Source organism: Rhinopithecus bieti, unplaced genomic scaffold (genome assembly GCF_001698545.2).
Source record: "Rhinopithecus bieti isolate Rb0 unplaced genomic scaffold, ASM169854v2 scaffold_15336, whole genome shotgun sequence".
Lineage (NCBI taxonomy): Eukaryota > Metazoa > Chordata > Mammalia > Primates > Cercopithecidae > Rhinopithecus > Rhinopithecus bieti.
This window is the reverse complement of record NW_016808678.1, coordinates 276,526-290,127: the sequence shown is the minus strand read 5'-3', so window position 1 is coordinate 290,127 and position 13,602 is coordinate 276,526. Positions and strand designations below refer to the sequence as shown.

At 38.7% G+C, this 13,602-nt stretch overlaps 1 protein-coding gene across 1 annotated transcript in view; it reads right to left on the bottom strand.

Annotated features, from left to right (window-relative positions):
* Positions 1–13,064, bottom strand: part of LOC108538757 (uncharacterized) — a 16,712-nt gene extending 3,648 nt beyond the window's left edge. Inside the window, exon 1 of the mRNA XM_017887032.1 lies at positions 11,771–13,064. Within this exon, the coding sequence (XP_017742521.1) occupies positions 11,771–11,835 (65 nt within the window). The 5' untranslated portion in view covers positions 11,836–13,064. The remainder of the gene's footprint in view (positions 1–11,770) is intronic.
* Positions 13,065–13,602: the final 538 nt, after the last annotated feature.

Genomic DNA, 13,602 nt, shown 5'->3' with positions numbered 1-13,602 from the left:
TTTTTTTTTTTTTTTTTTTTTTAAAGATGCAGTCTTGGCTCTGTCGCCCATGGAGTGCAGTGGTGCGATCTTGGCCCACTGCAGCCTCCGCCTCCCGGGTTCAAGCGATTCTTCTGCCTCAGCCTCCCGAGTAGCTGGGATTACAGGCGTGTGTCACCACGCCCGGCTGATTTTTTGTATTTTTAGTAGAGACGGGTTTTACCTTGTTAGCCAGGATGGTCTCCATCTCCGGACCTCGTGATCCACCCGCTTCGGCCTCCCAAAGTGCTGGGATTACAGGCGTGAGCCACCGTGCCTGGCCAAAAGTGGGTTATTTTTAAATAAAAACAGGCATAGTTGTGTAATTCAAAGATTGTGAACTAAAAAAAAGTTGCCGTTTTGGGTATTCAGTAAAGTTTAATCACTGTCATGTATAGATGTCAGTCTGTCACAGGTAAATTATGTCTTCACTTGAAAGTTCCTTTTCTAATAAAAAGTAACTTCTGTTTTTAAGCTCTTTTCTTGCTCTGTTCCTTGTGAAGTGTAGAGAGAGAGGAACCACACTGATGTTTTCCAGTAACGTAAATATAGAACTTGGTACACAGGTCTGAAAAGTTTATTTAAGCAGTCTACAGTAATTCGTTATACACTAATTTTGAATAAGAGCAGGAAAGAGGGTCAGCTTTTCACTTTGGAAGGAACTGGATTATTTGGTAGGTGGTTAGGTAATGCTTAGAATGCTTAGATACTTGTAAAAGTGAGATTGGTACGAGATAGAACGTTCTTGTGCTGCTTGCAAAAAAGTCTTTGGGATATTCTTTGGAATATTTTGGTGCTTAAGAAAGTGCTTTTCAGGTTGTATTAATATATGCTTAGTCTTCATGTTTTCAAGGCCTGTGGGACGTAAATGTTAGTCTTTTAAGTTGAGTCCTTTTGGTTATATTAAGAGGTATTTCTGATGTTTCAAAGGCCACCTAGAAATAGGAATGCGTGAACAGGAATTTCCAGTTAAGTCGGTCAGAATCTTGAACAGAGGATATGATAAATACATTATGGTATAAATATTAGTGATATCTCTCAGATGACTTTAATTTTAGGAATAGCATGCTCACTGTGTATAATGTAATCTTACACAGAAGAGAACTGAATAATAGTTTATGTTCCTGAAACAGTCATAGGCATTTTACATTAGTAAAATGCAGTATGTAGATTTACTTGTTAATAATTTGTTTAAAGATGAATATTTGAGAAATGAAAAAGCATATTACTTATACAGGACAGTGGAAAAGTTGAGACCAAAAAGCTGGTACTTTTAGTGTCCTGTTTAGTTCTATTCTTATTTTTCATTTATGCAATGTTTCAAAAGTGTAAGATGCTTTGTGATTGAAGTGTGTGTGTATGTATGTGAATGCGTGTGTATGTGTGTACATTGTGTGCCTTTTAAGTGCATTTTTAAAATTAGTTGGTTTGTTACTTAAGATATGTATATATATATTTTTTACTGAAAGAGGAGCTTGTCTCATCTAAATTAGTTGCATGTAGCCTAGTGGCTAAGGAGAGCTCAGAAGATTTTGTATTTACATTCTTGGATCCGTATTAAATAGTCCAGGCTTCCACTAGCTACTCTGACTTTCTCATATAAAAAGGTGTAATAGGGTTATGAGGATTTGTCCAAGCCATTTACTAACTGGGTGACCTTGAACTAATTACATTATTCCACTGATGCATTTTTAAAAAATACGTAAAAATAGAGATAATTCTTAACTGAGTAGTGAGGATCAAATGATAATAGAAGCTTTATATACTGGTAAACCTTAAATTTATGTTACTCCTCCAGTTTCCAGGCCTATTTCTATGTTAGACTAGTTGGGTAAAACTTCTGGGCAGTGGGCTCCACCTTGCGACCTTATTTAGCTCAAAGATGTCAAAAAGGCTACATTTTGCTTATTTTATAGGTGAGGAAGCTGTTTCCTTCTTGTGTGTTTCCTTCCTTAGGGTTTTTGAAGTATCTTCATTTGTGGTAACGATAAATTTTATATACATTTTAGAATGTGGTACAGTGAAGGGTCAGAAGATCCAGGTTTTATATGCTGACCTGTTAATTGAGCAAACTGGTTAAAAAAAAAAAAAGATAATCTTATATTTCACAGGATTGTTTTGTGAAGTGTCAATTGAGATATCCATGAAAGGATACAAATAGTGGTCTCTTTGTTCCCATGGGTCTTCATTTATACTCGTAGCTGTTGGATGTGTGACTTTCCCACAGAGGTTTATTTTAGGAGCAAGAGCCAAATCTTCATTTTTTGAATGTCAGTATTGTATTGTAGGAATTTACTAATTGAATAAATCTTGAATAAGAGTGTGGATTAATGGAGAAAATTTACTAAAGTTTATTCAGTATTCAAGGTGTTGGATACCTTGTTAGCCCAGTTGGATTAAGCAAAATAACTATGGAGGCACCATTTGGCTGGTATAAAAGAACTTACATACTGAATAGGTTTTGGTGATTTATCTTATAGAAGGCTTAAAACAGGGGTGATTGTATAACTTGTAAAACATCTAGTCTTTATCATGAGTGTAAGAAAGATTTGAAAAAATGTGATTTCAATTTTTACCTGGTTGTTGGGGAGTAAAAGTGTACTTAAACCCTACTTGTGCCAACTTAAAGTTGTCTTTTCCTCTCTCTTCTCCCCCTTGTTTGAAATTGATGAATGGAATTGAGTGGAAGTAAAAGTTAGAGAGTATGAGCTGAGGCTGTACTTCAGTGGATGCTTCTTCAGATGAGGGTTTACGAAATTATCCCGACTAGAAACAAGAAGGGGATTCCTTGTCAAGACTTGGAGTATAGTCCTTGACTTGCTCCTAACATGCTCCCCCAACCCCCTTGTCCCCCACTATTCCTGTGTGTTCCAGTGCACTTTACATGTTTTTTCCTATTGCATTTATTCTGTTGTTTTATAATTATGTGGTTCGTTTTGTCCCTCTTCCTTTTAAGTTCCTTGAAGACAGGGACTGCATTTTTATATTTATGGTACTAGCAAAATACTTGGCAAATAGTGGGTGGCCTGTGTAAGTGTTTGACTTTGACTTCATTGTTCTTTTATAGAATCTATTCACTGACAATCCCGTTTTTGGAATACCTGTAGTGTTCTAGAAGCTATACTGGATATTGTAAGGTGTAGTGTAGTATTTGGTGGATACTAAATGTTAATAACATTTAATTAAGCAAGCAAAAACTCACATCCTGACTACAGGAATAGGTGTAGAATTTGGTGTTCTTTCTTTCTTTTTTAAATTTTAATTTAATTTTTATTTTGTAGAGACGAGGTCTTGCTGTGTTGACCAGGCAGGTTTTGAACTCACCTGGCCAGAATTTATTTCTTACTCTAACATAGAGCTCAGAAGTGGCTACAAGTGTCAGGATTGTCTAAATCCAAAGCCCTTTGGAGGATATCATGTTTCCTTGACTTTATGATTAAATTCTCAATTACTAAAAGGGCCGTCAATCTGTTTTTAAGTCTCATTGACCAAAGAACTTGTAAGTATTTTCGAGTAACAAGCATATGCATCTCTTAATTTATTTTTACCTCATTTAGTGCTTGCTTTGTTTTGATTCTTATCAGTGCTTCAAATACTAATCATTGGGTAGTGCATGATACTCTTGAAGTATTAGTGTGGGCTGCCATAACAAAATACCATAGGCTGGGTTGCTTAAAGAACAGAAATTTATTTTTTATTTTTATTTTTATTGATTTTTTGAGACAGAGTCTCTCTCTGTCGCCCGGGCGATCTCGCTCATTATAACCTCTGCTTCCCGGGTTCATGCCATTCTCCTGCCTCAGCCTCCTGAGCAGCCGGGACCACAGGCATCTGCCAGCATGCCCGGCTAATTTTTTTTTTTTTTTTTTTTTTTGAGACGGTCCTCTCTCCTGTCTCTCAGGCTGGAGTGCAATGGCGCAATCTTGGCCTCACTGCAAGCTCACCTCTGGTTCACGCCATCCTCCTGCCTCAGCCCTCCCTTAGTAGCTGGTACTACAGGTGCCGCCCGCCACGCACGGCTAATTTTTTGTTATTTTAGTAGAGACCGGGGTTTCACCAGTGTTAGCCAGGAATTGATTCGATCTCCTGCTCGTGATCCGCTCGCCTTGACCTCCCCAAAGTGCTGGGATTTTACAGGCGTGAGCCCCCAACCCGGCCGTTTTCTTGTACTTCTTTTTTTTTTTTTTTTTTGAGACGGAGTCTTGCTCTGCGCCCAGCTGGAAGTGCAGTGCCGGCTCTCAGCTCATGCAACTCCGCCCTTCCCGGTTCACGCCATTCTCTGTCTCCAGCCTCCGAGTGCTGGGACTACAGGTCCCGCCTGTCGCCCGGCTAGTTTTTTTGGTTATTTTTTAGTGAGACGGGGTTTCACCGTATTCCAGGATGTCTCCGATCTCCCTGACCTCATGATCCGCCCGTTGTCGGCCTCCCAAAGGTGCGGGATCTACAGGCTTGAGCCACCGCGCCCGGCCTTCTTGTACTTTTTATAGTAGAGACGGGGTTTCACTGTGTTAGCCAGGATGGTCTTGATTTCCTGACCTCGTGGGATTAGAGGCGGGAGCCACGGCGCACGGCCTAGAAATTTATTTTATGGTTCTGGAGGCTGGAGGTCAGAGAACAGATTGCCAGTGTGGATGGGTTTTGGTGAGGGTTCTCTTCCTGGCTTGCAGAGGATATCTTCCTCTCTGTGTCCTCGCTTGGTAGGGCGGGTATGGGAATCCTGGGGTCGGGGAGATGGGGGGGAATTTCTCTCTTCTCCTCATTTCATAAGGCCACTAATCCTATTGAATTAGGGCCCTACCCTTATAACTTAATTTAACATTAGTTACCTCCTACAAGCCCTTTTTCCAAATATTGAGGGTTAGGGTATTAACATATAAATTTTAGGGGAACACAGTTCATTCTATAGCAGAAGATAACTACATTTTTTTTTTTTTGTCAGCGCATACAACTTTGGAAGAAAATAATTTGTTTAATGTTTAGATGAATTTTAGATAAGTTTTGTTTGAAGTAACCAGAAATTGTTTGCTAAAGAAGATAAATTGGGGGGGGGTTGATTGATTTATACAAGGTTATCTGTTAAATTTTCTAGAAATATCTTTACATTGGGAACCTATTTTACAATTATTTAAGTAAGTTTTATTAACAGGCAACTTTTCTAAAGACTACTTTGGGTATGAGGCACTGTACATATATCTAAGTGTAGAGATTGAATGGTGTAGAATAAAGCGGACAGGCTTTGAAGTCAACTCTGGGTTTGACTCTAGTTTGACATTTACTAAATAATTTATTTTTGAGTGGGTTATTAACATTTTTTGGGATCGAATTTCTTATGTAAAATAGAGATACTTTGTGAATTATAGAGTTGTTGGGAAAATTAAATAAAATTCTGGCATAACACTTGGCACACAAAATGAGCTTGATAAGAGTAAATCCCCTATTTCTATGAAAGTCTGACATCTCTTAAGTTTATGTTAAGAATGTGAAAAACCATGTAAAATGGTGCAGCTGCTTTAGAAAACAGTTTGGCAGTTCCTCAAAAAGTTAAACATAGAGTTGTCATATGACCCAGCAATTCCATTCCTAGAAATGAAAACATTTGTCCACAGGAACACTTGTACACAAATGTTTATAGTATCATTATTTGTTATAGCCAAAAAGCAGAAATAATCCAGATGTGTCTCAGTTCATGAATAGATCATCAAAATGTGGTATGTCCATACAACGGAATAATATTTGGCCATCAAAAAGAATGGAGTTCTGATACGTGCCACAGCATAGATGGAAGCATTATGCTAAGTGAAAGAAGCCAGACACAAAAGGTGATATATGCTGTGATTCCATTTATATGAAATGTCCAGAATAGGCAGATCTATATAATAACACGAGAAGATCTCATTAAGTTGTTTCTGACATATTTATTACTTTGGATTAATATTTTAAATTGTCAGCTTCATCCTTTTTGAAGAAGAGAGATTGAAGATAGAACCACTGGACATTTCTCTGTAGGGAAACAAGCAGGTGGGAGTGCTGAGGTGGAAACCTTGATAGTGGCGCCATTGAAAGGCCTGAACAAATTTTGGAGCTGTATATTCGTGCTAAGGAGACAGCCATCTCTTTGGTAGGCCTGTTGTAAGTAAGGATGACTAAGGTCACCAGTAAAATGTGATGAAGCAGATCCATCAGAATCTTCAGCAAACTTAAATCTGGGTGGTGATTTTCTGGGGTTTGTTTACAGTAGTATCAAATACCAAAAGTTTTGTCTTTGGGGAATGAGGTAATCATGATATTTTTAAATAAACTGAGCCCTTTTCCAGTGGTAAAGGCCTTAAGGAACATCTGGTCTTGTTAAGAATACATCTGATGATGTGAAATCAAATGACTACCTTTGACTGTGCTTTAGAGGTCCTCAGTCTTCTGTCCTTTTTGGTATCTGTTATATTTGCAATTTGGCAGGAGGGGAACTTTATAAAGAACCAGGAACATAAGTAAAATAAAATGAGTGGCTCTTTAGGTCAGATCTCAAGGGAGTCCAAATTGTTCCTTTACAGTTCAGTGAAGGGATCTTTCTATGCAGGTTTAATAATTATTAAATACTGTTTATTTGGATATCTGCTTTGTTCTGCAGTCTTTCTTCTCCTCCCCCGAATTCTCATGTTAGACTGATAGTGAAAGCAAAATTGTGACTATTCAGTTTTTAACAATTTAAGATTTATGTATCTTGAGTTTTCATTTAAAACTTTTACTTACAGTCTACTTAATTGTGGTCTTTGCAGTATTTTTAGAAAAATAAATCAATGACTGTTGTCCATATGTCTGGTATTTTTTAAAATTACATTTTCCCTTCCATTATAAAGTAGTACAGATTTTGAACAGATTTTAGAAGGCATGGGAAGTATAAAACATTTATGAAATGTTAAATCCAAGCCATCTAGATTTTTAATATTTTAATGTGTAGATTTCTAAACTTTTTGTAGTGCATTTGCAGCCATCATTGTGCGTGTGCATATGATATATAAAAGTAAGATACTATTTGAAAATGGACTTATACAACATTTGTATTGTGTATTCTGTAGCTGATCCCTTTCCATATATATAATATCTATATTTTTTTACATTTTATTATTTTTATTTTTTAAATAGGGTCTTGAACTGTCACCCAGGCTGGAGTGCAGTGGTGCAATCATAGCTTACTGCAGCCTTGAACTCCTGGGCTCAAGCGATCCTCCCATCTCAGCCTCCTGAGTAGCTGAGACTACAGATATGTGCCACCATGCACTCTAATTTTTAGTTTTTTTTGTAGAGACAAGGTCTTGCTATGTTGCCCAGGCTGGTCTTGAACTCCTGGCCTCAAGTCATCCTCCCATTTCAGCCTCCCAAAGCACTAGGATTACAGGCATGAGCTGCTGTGCCCAGCCAGTAATTCTTGTTCCTAACTATATAGCTATATAACTTTAAGTGATCGCATAATATTCCATTGCTTTGGATGGATGACTTTGTCTACTTAAATCTTAAAGATGGACTTTTAGATTTGTTCCATTGTTTTTGTTATTATAAAAAACACTGCTATGAATATCTTTGGTTATATGTCTTTGGGTACATATCTGATTTGGTTTTAGGATACATTCCTAGAATTAAAATCAAGAAGTAGTGCTTTTTTATTTTTTATTTTTTATTTCTCTACTTTTCTGTATCCAGTCTATCATTGTCCTACCAGGTTACCTTCACTTGCTTCTGTCCATCTCACTGCCTCAAGTTCAGGCCACTGTTATCTCTTACCTGAACTATTAGTGTTTCCTCATTTCCATTCGTGTCCCCTATTCTCCATGCATCACTTAGAATACTCTTAAAGTGGAAATCAGATATTGTTATTTCCCACCTAAAGCCTTCAGTGGCATCTTAGACTAAAACCCAAATTAGTCATAAAACCAAAATTAATTAAGGTTTTGCATGACCTGGCTCCGCATTCCAAGTTCCCTGTACAGGTCTGTGTGAATATGCAGTAAGTATTTGAGTGAATAATAAAATGACTGAAAGAAATTGTATCGGTTTTTGATACACATTACCAAATAAGCAAGAGTAGATGAGAGTTCTGGTTATCCCACATTCTGGCCAGCTCAGGCCATTATCAGTCTTTTAATCTTTGCCAATGTGATAGGCAAAAGGTGTTACCGTTTTAATTTTTATTTCTTTGATTACTTGTAGGGTCTCTTTACTTGTTTATTGGACATCTTTATTTTTGTGTGGATGTCTGTTCATGTGCTTTTTCTATTTTCCCAATGAGATGTTTAGTTTTTCTTCTAATGATTTATAATAATGAGGATATTAACTCTTCATAGTACATATACATATATCGTATCCGACATCTACTGCTGTTTAACAAAGCATCTCAAATCCTAGTAAAGCTGTCACCCAGGCTGGATGGCAGTGGTTCAGTCATAGCTTACTGCAGCCTTGAACTCCTGGGCACAAGTGATTCTCCCACCTCAACCTCTTGAGTAGCTGAGACTACAGATGTGCTATATGGGTTGGCTGGGCAGCTCTTCTTACCTGCACTCACTCGTGTGTTTTCATTCACGTAGGTTCATCTGGTGTGTGTGTGTCCCATCCCTCTGCCTCATCGCTCACTTAACAGTAGCAGCCTCCTCATGACAGCATGCCCTAGTATGAAAGCTCTTATCAAACCTCAGCTTGCATCCTGTTTGCTTATGTTTCTTTGGCCAAAACAAGTCATATGGTCAAGCCCAAAGTCAGTAGGGGAGGCGATTACACAAGGACAGATCAAGAGGTGCGATTCATTGGTGGTCATAATATAAAATTTACTATATGTATCTTCTTTTTTTTTTTTTTTTGAGATGAAGTCTCGCTGTCTGTCACCCAGGCTGGAGTGTGTGCAGTCGTGCAATCACAGCTCACTGCAACCTCTGCCTCCTGGATTCAAACAGTCCTCTCACCTCAGTCTCCTGAGTAGGATTACAGGCGTGCATCACCATGCCTGGCTAATTTTTTTTGTATTTATTTTATTTTATTTTGAGATGGAGTCTTGCTGTGTCACCCAGGCCGGAGTGCAGTGCTGCAGTCTCGGCTTACTGCAACCTCTGCTTCCCAGGTTCAAGTGATTCTCCTGCCTCAGCCTCCGAGTAGATGGATAAGACCACGCCCAGGTAATTTTTGTATTTTTAGTAGAGACAGGATTTCACCATGTTGGCCAGGCTGGTCTCGAACTCCTGATCTTAAGTGATCTGCCTGCCTCGGCCTCCCAAAGTGCTGGGATTACAGGTGTGAGCCACGCCACCCAGCTTTTTTTGTGTTTTTAGTACAGACGGGGTTTCACGTTGGCCAGGTTGGTCTCAAACTCCTGACCTCATGTGATCTGCCTGCCTTGGCTTCCCGAAGTGCTGGGATTACAAATGTGAGCCACCGCACTCAGCCTTGTATCTTCTGTAATACCAAGTTTTCCATTCTTTTTTTCCTCCATATATTAAGATTTAAAATTTTGTCTTAAGTGTGCAGCAACTCATTTGTTTCTTTTTTTTGATTAAAGATGGGGTCTTGCTGTGTTGCTCAAGTTAGTCTTCAACTCTTGGCCTAGAGTGATCTGCTTGCCTTCACCTCTGAAAGTGCTGGAATTACTGAACCACAGTGCTTGGCTTAGTTTCTAGTTTAATAGGTTTAACATGGTACCTTTAAAAACAATTCTTACATGTTTAGTAGTAAAATGCATAATTTTTTTACTATATAGACATAAAAGCATGTATGATATACTTTTAGATTTTTTTTATAAGTACATTTGTTCTCATTTTTCTTTGTCTTAATTTTATCTAAAATGTATGTACTTGTATTTGGCCGGGTGCGGTAGCTCATGCCTGTAATCCCAGCACTTTGGGAGGCTGAGGCGGGCAGATATCACGAGGTCAGGAGATCGAGACCATCCTGGCTAACATGGTGAAACTCCGTCTCTACTAAAAATACAAAAAATTAGTCAGGCATGGTGGCCGGTGCCTGTAGTCCCAGCTACTCGGGAGGCTGAGGCAGGAGAATGGCGTGAACCCAGGAGGCGGAGCTTGCAGTGAGCCCAGATGGCGCCATTGCACTCCAGCCTGGGCGACAGAGCGAGACTCTGTCTCAAAAAAAAAAAAAAGAAAAAAAAGTGTGTACTTGTATTTAAACCGTAAAGCTTGTGTTTTAAAATGTTTTCCTTTGCTAATTAACTTAATTTCATTGTTGGAATTTATATTCTTCAGTTTTCTTAGAGTTTAAAAAAATGTGATAGCTAACTGTTACTGAGTACTTACTGTTTGAAACCTTTATGTATTAACTCATTTAACACTGATGGAACTGTTACCTCCATTTTATAGATGAGGAAATCGAGCCACAGAGAGTTAAGTGACTTGCCCAGGGTCACCCAGTTAGTAGACAGTGGAACTGGGATTCTATCTCAGGCAGTCTGGTTCCAGAGCCCATGGTTTTTAACCAGTAAGCTCTTTTTAACCACATAACTCTTTGTAATGGTTAACTTTTGAACTGAAGCATATATTTGAATTTTCCAGATGTTAATGTGTGAGTGAGTAATTTATTTCTCCTTGTGATTTCATTGTTTAGGGGGTCTTTATTTTCTGAAAATAATTGGCATAAGAACAAGATCTTGTAGGATGAATTGACCTAGAACTTTTCAGAGATAATAGTACATAGTTGGGGTGGGGAGAAAAGCCTTTATTTGGGTTTAATCTTGAAAAATGAAACAAAATTATGAAAACATTCATGTTACGGTTGCAACTATGTGTTAAATTCTTAAAATGAAAGAAGAATGGATCAAGTGTTGGTTGCTTAAAAGTTTTACATAATTTTCTGAGAAAATTGCAAGATCACGTGAAACTATCCATGTTATGATGGACTTTTGCGGTATGATCATAAAGACAGTCCTTTTGGCCAAAATATTCAAGGGCTTCATTAGTTTTCCTAACTTTACTTTGATTTTCAGATTTTCTTTTGACTTCCTGGTAATCTCATCTTTGTTAGTTCTCCAGTTATTAACTACAATCTGTTAAAATGCTTTCAGCTGCAAGTAACTGTTTACGACTTAAAGTGCTTAAATACTGAGAAAATTTTTCTCATATAATTGGAGGTCCAGAGGTAGGGTAGACTCCACACATGCTACAGTCAGTGGGTCACTGATGTCTTTGAGGACACAGGTACATTTTGCCATCTTTGGTATTCATTCATCTTTATATTGGTAACAAGTAGACCATAGGGCTTCCAGGATTCACATTCAGACCCAGGAATTCTTGGAGGAAGTAGGACCATCCTTCTTGTGTGTCTTTTAATCCCGCCATAGTCCATTTTATGCTGCTATAAGAGATACCACAGACTAGGTAATTTATAAAGGAAAGAGATTTATGTGGTTCACAGTTCTGGAGGCTGAGAAGTCCAAGATCAAGGGGCTGCATCTGGTGAGGGCCTTCTTGCTGTCTCATAACATGGTGGAAGGCGTCACACAGTGAGATGGTGTATGCTCAAAATAGAAAAAAAGGGTTGAATTCCTGTGGTAATTAACCCACTCCCATCATAACAGTATTAATTGATTGATGGTGGTGGAATGCCCATGGCTGAATCATTTCTTAGTACTGTTACAGTTAAATTTCAACATGAGTTTCAAAATTCAAACCATAGCAACTCTAAGGTATCATTTATATACAGCTAAATGCATAAATCATGTATACATATAGCTTGGTACATTTTTACTATGTATACATACCTGTGTTGTGTAGTCACCAACCAGATCTGGATACAGAGCACACTTAGGCCATTAAGTTCCCTCATGCCCCTTCCCAGTCAGTATCTTTCCAAATACTCATTTTTTTTCAGTTGCTTTGTAAAGAGTTTTCATCATTTTCAGTGACTTCATAAAGGCCTACATATTTTGGAATGTTTGCAGTTTCACTTTGTAGATGATATGCATTGTGTTGCTTTGTAATTGAAATAACCTATCAGTCATTGAGAGCCTGACAGGGCAAAGGTGAAGTGGCCTGACATAGAGGCTAATGCTGCTTTGGGAGGGATGTTTAATGGGGACTGATACTATAAATGTTTAGTTCATTAGTGGATATTTTTGTGTTAAGACTGCTTTTGCTTCCCTGGCAACTTCTGTGAATCTGATAATGAACTTTCATTGTAAGACCCTTGTACCTATTTTGTTCTGTATTACATTTTTACATATATGTTGTTCTAGATTCTCTAATTTATTGCATTGGTCTATTACTCCCATGCAGTCTGTTAGCTGTGAGCTGTTAGAACTTTATGAAATTTAGATTTGATCAGCTCAACCTTGAGTTTGAACTACTTCAGTGCCTTCCCATTGCTCTTGGAATTAAGACCAAGCTCCACCAGGCTCCTCCTCATTGTGGCTTAAGTCCTGCATGATTTTCCTTTCTCAGTGATTCCGAAGTAAGTAAAATGACTCAATAAGAAAAATCCTCAACGGTAACTTACAAAAAAGTAGAAGTGTGCATAGTTATGACCCATTGCCTTAGGCTTACAGTTTAGTGGGGGAGGAGGCATTAATTTTCAAGAGCTGGCAGAGCACAGTGTCTAATGCTCATAATCCCAGCAGTTTGGGAGGCCGAGGTGAGTGGATCAGTTGAGCCCAAGAGTTCAAGACCAGCTTAGGCAACATGGCAAAACCCTATCTCTACGAAAAATAGTATTAGCTGGGTGTGGTGGCACACACCTGTAGTACCAGCTACGCAGGAGGTTGAGGTAGGAGAATCACTTGAGCCAGGAAGGTTGAGGCAGTTTTTTTTCCAAGGTTTTTGCATTTTGGGGTTAGTCAAGTTTAGTAGAATCAGCATTGACTTCAAAGCCATTCTGCTATTTACTGGCTGTGAGACCTTGACTTTCCCAAACCATAATTTCTTTTTCTGTAAAATGGAATTAATTCATTGCCTTAAGATTTGCCATAATGTAGTTAGAGGTTTTATGGATTGGGCATATTCTATTTATTGTTTTCTTTGTGTTGTACCATGAGATTAAAACAAAAAATAAAGTTCAAGCTTCTGAATGTTGTTTTGCCTTTTTTCTTTCTTGCTTGCTTTCTTTTTCTTGTTTTGAGACAGGGCCTCACTTTGTTACACAGGCTGGAATGCAGTGGCGCGATCATAGCTCACTGCAACCTGTTATTCCTGGACTCAAGCCATCCTTGCACCTCGGCTTCCTGAGGAGCTAGGACTATAGGCACCTGCTACCACACCCAGTGTGCCTTTTTAAACTTTTAATATGAAAGTTTCTGTTTTTTAGGCACTCTGAAAGCAAATGGCCAGTTAAATTCTTAGAGTTCTTGTATTTTAAAATGATGTTTGCCGGGTGCGGTGGCTCAAGCCTGTAATCCCAGCACTTTGGGAGGCCGAGACGGGTGGATCACGAGGTCAGGAGATCGAGACCATCCTGGCTAATACGGTGAAACCCCGTCTCTACTAAAAAATACAAAAAACTAGCCAGGCGACGAGGCGGGCGCCTGTCTGTAGTCCCAGCTACTTGGGAGGCTGAGACAGGAGAATGGCGTGAACCCGGGAGGCGGAGCTTGCAGTGNGC